Here is a 10,334-nt window from a genome sequence, read left to right as displayed (position 1 = left end):
TGCGGTGGAAATGTGAACATCTGAGATCAAAATTCTGAGACATAATGAGAAGTGGAACTTAAAAACAGCAAAAGAAAACCATTCAGAACACCACTGGAGAATCATCTTGGCTCGGAAAATACTTCGGAATCAATATTCTCGTGACCATCAATTATCCAATCAGTTTTCGGGTCATCCAACATTTCTTCCTTGTGCCATTCTTCCCACCTCTCAGCCAAGCCATCACCCTCCAGCATCCTCACCACTTCCGACATCTTTGGACGCTCCAACGGGGAGCTCTGTGTGCAGAGCAGAGCTACTTGGATCAGCTCTTCCACCTCATCGTCGACATAATTACCTTGAAGATCCGCATCGACGAGTGTCTCCAACTTTTTTTCCTTTAAAAGTCCCCTGACCTGACATTTTTCAAGTACATGCACTTTAATGTATGAACTGAGAATGAACCACTGAATACAGTAATTGAAATGATTCCACGACAAATTCAATAAAACATACAAATGAAGAAGAAATGGAGCATAAACTTAAATTTAAAATATCTACATATTTACTAAAAACGAAAAACAAAACATCTGAACCCACTGTTACACTTGCAGATTACTGAACCGGCGGTTCAATGGTAGGGAAAACCCAAACCCTTGAGTGATCCAAAAATCATGGAAGGTTACTAACTACGTTAGGTTTGGTTCACAAGTGAAACATCATGGTCATCTCTAGTTTCCGCAAGTGTGAAAACAGATTCAGCATCCAAAATTACAAGAAGCTATGTTATATACTAAAGACTCATCAGTACAAAGAGTATAAGTGATATAATATGGCTCACACAATCGAGTAACATCACATCATCATCATTGGCAAGTCGAGCAAGATCGAAAGCTCTCTGACCAGTGATCAGCTCAAGAAGCATGACCCCATAACCAAAAACATCAGTTTTCTCGGAACATCTACCGGTGGAGAGGTACTCTGGAGCAACATGACCAATTGTTCCACAAACAGCCGTGGTAACATCAGTATCCTGGTAGTCCATAAGTTTGGCCAGCCAAAAGTCACCGACAACTGCTTCAAAGTCCTCATCCAAGAATATATTCGCAGCTTTGATATCTCGATGAATGATTTTAGGGTTACAGTGATCATGCAAATAAGCAATTCCCCTCGCAGACCCCAACGCTATCCGTTTTCTTATTGGGTAATCAAGTGGAGGTTGAGTTTCAGGTCTATCTAGAGTAAAGCACCAAACAAGTTCAATAAAAGCAATACATATATAATACATAGTGTGCGTTTCACTGGACAACTGGCAAATGATCATCTAGAATCATATAATTTCGGCAATATAGTACTGCATGTTTGGGTATAAATAAGGTGGTTATAGTAGTTACTAGCTAGTGACTGAAGGAGTATAAATAACCACACAAGTGTTGAGAATCTAAAAAAGGAAAATGCCATGAGATAGTTACAAGGTAGTACATGGCATAGAATGATTGTCTTCTCATACGGATATATGAATGCTAGCTGAAATAAAATTGCACAAGCTTTTAATCGATTCGTTGAATTGTGAGGAAACCATCCAAATCTCTGTCAAGATATGCTGGATCAAGGCAAATGCATTCGGCTGCTTGACACTGAGATGGAATAAGAAGTATTCTTGAAAAATCATTTTTCTTCGAAGCATTATAAAAACAAAATGGATTTTACCTCATAGATCATGTTAATTAGTTGTCCCACATAAATGACACGACATTCCAAAATTTTTGAGTCATTTTTAAAGCTACAACAGTCGAGGATCTTGAGTTACTCGTGAATCATGATGTTACGAGTCCAGGAGGGGATATGGGCTTATATAAGCCCATTATCCTCTCCTGGACATGTAACACATGAAGTAAAATATGCACAGCAGGTCAAGCGTACCTCTCAAGCACGATGCAACACTTCCATTAGCCATATAAGGATAAACAAGCAACCATTCTGTAGGAGTCATGCAAAAGCCAAGCAAGCGAAGTAAATTTCGATGCAAAACCATGCTGATCATTTTCACTTCTGTTTGGAATTGAAGCTCTCCACCTAGAGTGCGGTCTTCTTTCAGTCTTTTTACAGCTACTAGAGAGCCATCAGCTAATCGACCTTTGTAAACATTACCAAATCCACCTCTGCCAAGGATATTTTTATTACTGAAGTTATCTGATGCAACTTGCAATGCACGTAGCGAAAATCTTTTGAGCCGTCCCAGATGGACTTCTGGATCCTCATCAGCTACAATATTAATACACAAAATTAGAGAATTAAAATTAAAAAAAAAAAAAACTAAAAGCTGTATATTTTAATTATGATGCTTTTTTTCTAAATCCACAAACCAGGAAAATCAAATGAATGATCCTTTGGCTTCCTTTTGCGAAACCAAGCAAGCGCAATTGAAGGGGCAGCAAATAGACGGGCAGCAACCCCTCCTGCAAATAATGATTTTTTCTTTCAAAAGAATGCTAATTTGCCTTATTGTTTGATTATGAATATAATACATTTTGTTTTTTTTATATATATATTTGTATCTTGTTAGATCAATTTAATTATATGGGCTATATGTGAATAATTATGTATTGTGGGCTGTCAGTTAAGTTGAGTCCAAAAGAAAGTGATCAATTAAAGTTTTCAGTAATTGGACTTTAATGTATCTAATACGACGTGGGCCTTTTGATGTGTAGAGACTAAAATATTATTTCTGGTTTTGTGATGGGCTGAAACAGAAATAATAGAGATAATTAACAGAATTATCTATATAACATGGTTATGGTCCCCAAATTACGCGTATCACGTTCCACTATCTCTAATCCCCATTATTAGAATAGAACCAGAGAGAAAACAAAGGGCTCTCAGGAAGAACGCGTAGATCTGGAAGATCAACCAGTCGTTCTTTAAAGATTTCTACATATTTAAGACCATGGCTTCAGGTATGCTTCCGCTTTAAGTTTTTCAGATTAATCTTAATGATTTGCATGACGATTCTGGCTATAATTTTATGGATTTAATATTTCCAACAAGTGGTATCAGAGCCACTCATGTTTAAATCATTAAGATGTATATTATATTCGATTTGGTTTAATCGAAAACAGAATATGATTATTGTGTATGAAATTCGAAATTTTCAGTCCAGTATATATATTTTTTTATTTTCGGATTTAAATAAATAAAAAAAAACTGGAAAATTTTGAATTTCCCGATCAGGGTTTCTGGAGCCGCCGGAAAACGCTGAAAACGGCCAACCTACAGCCATTTTCGGGCGGCGGAGGGATGAGGCGTTTTGTAGGAGACATACAGGCGCCTCACTTAGAACCAGATTAACGCCGGATTACGTCGGATATTGATCGAATTTGGACCCCAAAGTTTCGACTTCTGTTTCTGCGCGAATTCAAAAAATTCAGGCCTCCTTCTCCGGCCGATAAAGGCAAGATCTGGACTGGTGACGGTGCCATGGTGGTCGCCTCCATGTATGTTGCCACTGGTCGGTCGAAATTTATCCGGGAATGGGCGGTGGCGGTGGCGGCGTGAGATGGGTGATGGGTTAGGGTTCTATTTTTTGGTAATTTTCGAAAATTCGAAAATTTAAAAAAAAAAAAATAAATTTATTTTTTTTAAGATACTGTAATTTCAGATTTGAGAAAATTTTCTGACCCATCACATATTTTTTGGATAAAGTTTAATGTAGTTATAAACCCAATATTTTATTTTTGGGTTTAAGGTTTAAATATTCAATTTATTCAAATAATGATAAGATTTATTTTATATATTTTAAAATTAATTAATTGAAACATGATGTCGCCAAAGTGACCTCTCTTGTGGATTTTAATTTATTTTAAAATATAAAAGGTTTTTTGCGTATGTAATTTTTATAAGTATTATTCGACCCAAAGGAAGTTTAATATTTAATATTTTTACATATGCATGTGTGGTGGTAAACATGTGACAGTTATTCGATTTTATGTAAATAATAAATCGGCCCAAAGAAATATTTTTATTTGACATAATATTTATTGTCAGTGTTTGACTACTATGTCAGGATATCACTTACAAGTTAATATTTTGTCCAAAAATAAAATATTAATGGAGTTATCGGTATTCTGTAATGGGGTTTACATTATTTGAATTTATTGATTATTTTATATGGATATTTGTTGAGCATGCAATATTTTTTTTTTTATTTTTTGTTCTCTGGCTTCAGATTTAATTCCTGCGAATATCAGTTCCAACATCAATTCAATTCCTCTGTTAAATGGCTCAAACTTCAAATCATGGCAAGAGAATTTGCTTATAGTTCTCGGAGTCATGGATCTAGATCTTGCGATAAGGGTTGACCGTCCTCCTGCTCTTACTGATAAGAGTACCTCTGATGATAAGAGGGAGTTTGAAAAGTGGGAGAGGTCGAATCGCATGTGTCTTATGATTATGAAGAAAGCTATTCCGAAAACATTCAGGGGCACGATGTCTAGCGACATCACTACGGCAAAAGATTTCCTTACAGATATTGAAAAGAGGTTTGTCAAGAATGAAAAGGCTGAAATTGGTACACTCTTGGCAAATCTAATTTCAATGAGGTATAAGGGTAAAGGCAATATCCGGGAGTACATTATGGAAATATCTCATCTTGCTTCAAAATTGAAAGCACTTAAGCTTGAACTCTCTGAGGATTTGCAAGTGCATTTGGTTTTGTTATCTCTTCCTCATCAGTTTAACCAGTTTAAGGTGAGCTATAACTGTCAGAAAGAGACTTGGTCTCTGAATGAGCTCATCTCACACTGTGTTCAGGAAGAGGAAAGATTGAAGCAAGAAAAGACAGAAAGTGCTCATTTCGCCTCTACCTCAAAAACCAAGGACAAAGGAAATAAAAAGAAGGGTAAGGAAGCTGCAGTTGCACAACCTCTAAAGAAACAAAAGAAGGATCCTAGTGATTCTCAAAGTACTGCATGTTTCTTTTGTGGTGGTGAAGGGCATATGAAGAGGCATTGCACTAATTATCATGCTTGGTGTGCTAATAAAGGTATGTTTCTTAATATGGTTTGTTCTGAAATTAATTTAATTTCAGTGCCTAGACACATGTGGTGGTTAGATTCTGGTGCAACAACTCACATCAGTGTGTCTATGCAGGGTTGCCTGGATTACCGAATACCAAATGATGCTGAAAGATTCATCTATGTTGGTGATGGCAACAAAGTTCAAGTTGAAGCAATTGGGAAATTTAGATTATTGTTAAAGACTGGAATTTATTTGGATCTTTTTGAAACATTTATTGTACCGTCTTTTAGGCGAAATTTGGTTTCTATTTCTGCATTGGACAAATCTGGTTTTTCTTGTTCTTTTGAAAATGGAATATTCAGTTTGTTTCGTGATTCAAATTTAGTTGGTTCCGGTTCTTTATCAGGCTATGATAATCTTTATTCTTTGGATACTATTGCTTCATTCAACGAATCCCTGCAAATCAGTAAAGGCACTAAAAGAAAATTAATCAGTGAGAATTCAGCTGCGTTATGGCACAAGAGATTAGGACATATCTCCGAAAAGAGAATACAGAGACTTGTGTCAGATGAAATTCTCGAGCCTTTAGATTTTACAGATTTTAATATTTGTGTTAATTGTATAAAAGGAAAACAAACCAATAAGAGGAGATTTGAAGCCAACCAGACTTCAGGCGTCTTAGATCTTATACATACTGATATTTGTGGGCCATTCCCTTCGGCTTCTTGGAATGGTCAACAGTATTTTATAACGTTCACAGACGATTTTTCAAGATATGGCTTCATTTATCTCATTCATGAAAAGGCACAGTCATTGGATGTGTTCAAAAATTATAAAGCTGAAGTTGAAAATCAACTTGGCTTAAAGATTAAAACCGTTAGATCTGACCGTGGTGGTGAATACTATGGTAGATATGACGGCTCAGGTGAACAACGTCCAGGACCTTTTGCTAAATTCCTAGAGGAATGCGGTATCGTCCCACAGTACACTATGCCGGGTTCGCCCACTATGAATGGTGTTGCTGAAAGACGAAACAGAACGCTTAAGGACATGGTGAGGAGTATGATTAGTCATTCTACCTTACCAAAATCACTCTGGGGAGAAGCGCTAAAGACTGCAGCATATATCCTTAACAGGGTTCCGACAAAAGCAACTACCAAAACCCCTTATGAACTTTGGACAGGCAAAAAGCCTAGTCTTAAGCATTTGCATGTTTGGGGATGTCCAGCTGAGGCAAGGCCTTACAAGCCTAATGAAAAGAAACTGAACTTAAGGACGGTTAGTTGTTATTTTATTGGATACTCTGCAAGATCTAGGGGGTACAAGTTTTATGATCCCACAACTAAGTCGATTTTTGAGTCGAAAAATGCCCGGTTCTTTGAGGATGCCGAGTTTGCGGGGGGAGATAAAGTTAGAGATATTGTCTTTGAAGAGGAATATGTGAATATTCCCACAGGTGTTTTGGGAACTAATCAGGATATCATTTCTGACCTTGCCCAAGACACAATACAAGACAATACTGGAGATCCTCCCATTCAAGACAATATTCAGGATGAACAAACTCAAGCACCTCCAGAACCTATGCCATTAAAGAGATCCACAAGAGAGAGAAGAAATGCGGTGACAGATGATTACATTGTATTTCTTCAAGAACATGAGGTAGACATTGGAATGATGGAGGATGATCCTATCAACTTTCGTCAAGCCATGGAAAGTTCTAACTCTCAAAAGTGGATTAATGCCATGGATGAGGAGATAAAGTCTATGAAAGACAATGACGTTTGGGATCTTGTCCCATTACCTAAAGGTGTTAGGCCCATTGGTTGCAAATGGATATTTAAAACCAAGAGGGATTCGAAAGGTAATGTGGAAATATACAAGGCACGTCTTGTTGCACAAGGCTTTACACAGAAAGAAAGTATTGATTATAAAGAGGCTTTCTCTCCAGTTTCTTTGAAAGACTCTTTCAGGATTATAATGGCATTAGTGGCACATTTCGACCTTGAGTTACATCAGATGGATGTTAAGACAGCGTTTCTGAATGGTGACATTGATGAAACGATTTATATGGTGCAACCAGAAAATTTTGTGTCTGAAGATACAAATAATATGGTTTGCAAACTCAAAAAATCCACCTATGGACTCAAACAGGCATCTCGACAGTGGTATTTTAAGTTTCATCAAGTGATCATCTCGTTCAGTTTTGAGATGAATTTGGTTGATGATTGTGTATACCATAAGTTCAGTGGGAGCAAGCATATTTTTCTGGTTTTATACGTTGATGACATCCTACTCGCTAGCAATGATATAGATATGTTGCATGACACCAAGAGATTTCTAGCTAAGAATTTTGAGATGAAAGATCTTGGTGATGCATCATTTGTACTGGGTATCCAGATACATCGGGATCGCTCTTGAGGTATGCTTGGATTATCACAGAAAGGCTATATCGAGAAGGTTTTCAAGCGATATGGGATGCAAGATTGTAAACCAGGTGATACTCCTGTGGCTAAAGGAGACAAATTCAGTCTCAATTAGTGTCCCAAGAATGATTTTGAGGAAAAGGAAATGCAGAAGATTCCCTATGCATCTGCAGTGGGGAGTCTAATGTATGCTCAGGTTTGTACACGTCCAGATATTGCATACGTGACAAGGATGTTGGGCCGATATATAAGTAATCCAGGAATGGATCATTGAAAAGCAGTCAAAAGAGTTTTAAGGTACTTACAGAGAACAAAAGATTACATGCTCATGTATCGGAGGTTGGATCAGCTTGAGATCATTGGGTATACTGACTCCGATTTTGCTGGATGCCAAGATAGTATGAAATCTACTTCGGGTTACATCTATCTCCTTGCTGGAGGTGCCATTTCTTGGAAGAGTGCTAAACAGTCTCTTATAGCCTCTTCCACTATGGCAGCAGAGTTTGTAGCATGTTACGAGGCATCCAATCACGAAATATGGCTGCAAAATTTTGTCACGGGACTGCGCATTGTTGATGGTATTGACAGACTACTGAAGTTACATTGTGACAATAAGTCAGCAGTTTTATATTCCAATAACAACAGGAGCTCGACGAAGTCGAAGCACATTGACATCAAGTTCCTGGTTGTTAAAGAAAGAATTCAGAGTGGACAGTTGTCTATTGAGCATATTGGTACAAACTCCATGGTTGCGGATCCGCTTACAAAGGGACTACCACCCAAATTGTTTCATGAGCATACAACTCGTATGGGTGTTGTGTCAATTGAGGATTGAGGATATTCAGTTTTAGTGGGAGTTTGTCATTTTTAATGCTTTTCTGTTATAGACATTTTCAGTTATTTGGTTATTTTCTGCAGAAATAAAGTTTCAGTTTATTCACACTCTGATTATGACTAAAGTTTGATCTCAATAAGGTTTAGGGAGGACCAGTTGGAAATAGGCATGTTATGATCACATTGCATGAAATTTCTATGCTGCACATCCATGTCATAATCCATGTCATTCAATTGTTTTGGCATATGTGACAATTCCATAAATGTAACGAAGGCTGCTTTGATCCTATGTTGACATGATTGATGGACCGGATTTAGCGTAGATACATTCAGGAATGACAGCGGTTTTGAGCTCATAAGGTTATTTTCATGAAACATAATTATAAAGTTATACATATAGCCCAAGTGGGAGATTGTTAGATCAATTTAATTATATGGGCTTATATGTGAATAATTATGTATTGTGGGTTGTCAGTTAAGTTTAGTCCAAAATAAAGTGATCAATTAAAGTTTTCAGTAATTGGACTTTAATGTATCTAATACGACGTGGGCCTTTTGATGTGTAGAGACTAAAATATTATTTCTGGTTTTGTGATGGGCTGAAACAGAAATAATAGAGATAATTAACAGAATTATCTATATAACGTGGTTATGGTCCCCAAATTACGCGTATCACGTTCCACTATCTCTAATTCCCATTATTAGAATAGAACCAGAGAGAAAACAAAGGGCTCTCAGGAAGAACGCGTAGATCTGGAAGATCAACCGACTCGTTCTCTAAAGATTTCTACAGATTTAAGATCATGGCTTCAGGTATGCTTCCGCTTTAAGTTTTTCAGATTAATCTTAATGATTTGCATGACGATTCTGGCTATAATTTCATGGATTTAATATTTCCAACATATCAATGCTCACATATTTGATTTTGAAACTTTTTCATTCATAACAAAAAAAAAACGTGATTAAGTGGGTTAGCCACAAAAAAACAATCATCACTTGTCACAAATTAAAAAAAAATGATAATCTATAAACCAAAATCACACAGAAACAAAGAATTAGTTAACTAACTATTCCATGGTTGCATTTACCATTGATTGAAATCTGATAAAAAGAAATTAAGCACTCAAAATGAAAATATATAAGATATACCTGCAGAAACATGTGAAGAATGTGATGGATCGAAACGGAAATCAGATGAAAAGGAGGAGCTGGAGCTGAAGCTGGGGCACAGAGCAATTTCCCGGAGCTGCTCTCTTTTCAAAACGGCTGCAACCAGCCTCTCCCAGTTGTCATACACCATCGACATTATCACTTTTTAATTGCTTCTGTACTGTATATAATATAACAAAGAAAATGAATGAACGAATGAATAATAATTATTGGGATGGATGAAATTGCTTGCATAAGGTGGACTTGTTGGTTGACTCAACGCCCAGCATTTAATTAATATATTTTTACTTTTTGTTTTTTTGGGAAATTTCATCGGTAATTTAATATTTTCAGCACTTGACTCTATTCACCAAAATTTTAGAACAAGTTAATTAATGCTTCATTAATTATCCAGAGAAGAACAAATTAACCAGAAATTATATTCCATTTATTTTGCATTAACGTGTAAATGCGAAATGTGGCCCCTGGGTCCACGTCACAACCATGCATATAATCGTAAAAATGAGTGTCAAAATTATAATTTACACAATTATATTGTCTTGTTTGATATATGGGTAAAATATGACAAATTTAATGTAACACCCGGTATTTTTAAATACGTAAATCCGCATGCATAATTATGATATTTAATTATTTAAATTTTAGATTTATGGGTTAAATAATTATGTGAATTATTTGTGCATGATTTAATTTATTTTTAAGCATTTAACCCATAATTAGTGATTTTTATGATTTTTAGTATTTTAATTAATTGTTTTGATCGCGTAGACGGGAACGTGGACGGACGAGATACCAAAATATTTTTAGCCAAAAATATTTTATGAGTTTTATGAGCCTCAAAATAATATTTTAAGGTGTTTTGTCAAGAAAATTATAGTATTTAATTATATATTTATTTAGGAGTTTATTTTT

At 36.2% G+C, this 10,334-nt stretch overlaps 1 protein-coding gene across 2 annotated transcripts; it reads right to left on the bottom strand.

Annotated features, from left to right (window-relative positions):
- Positions 1-9,565, bottom strand: LOC140893445 (BRASSINOSTEROID INSENSITIVE 1-associated receptor kinase 1-like). 2 transcript variants are annotated; one of them, XM_073302514.1, is made up of 5 exons: positions 9,402-9,565; positions 2,346-2,438; positions 1,903-2,244; positions 821-1,215; positions 1-395 (listed from the first exon to the last, which is right to left on the bottom strand). In XM_073302514.1, the coding sequence occupies exons 1-5, from the start codon at positions 9,556-9,558 to the stop codon at positions 102-104; spliced, it is 1,281 nt and encodes a 426-aa protein (XP_073158615.1). In that variant the 5' UTR covers positions 9,559-9,565; the 3' UTR covers positions 1-101. The 2 variants fall into 2 exon arrangements, with proteins under 2 accessions (XP_073158615.1, XP_073158616.1); XM_073302515.1 differs by lacking the exon at positions 2,346-2,438.
- Positions 9,566-10,334: the final 769 nt, after the last annotated feature.

This window comes from Henckelia pumila, chromosome 3 (genome assembly GCF_033568475.1).
Source record: "Henckelia pumila isolate YLH828 chromosome 3, ASM3356847v2, whole genome shotgun sequence".
In the NCBI taxonomy this organism is placed as follows: Eukaryota; Viridiplantae; Streptophyta; class Magnoliopsida; order Lamiales; family Gesneriaceae; genus Henckelia; species Henckelia pumila.
This window is presented reverse-complemented; position numbering and strand designations above follow the sequence as displayed.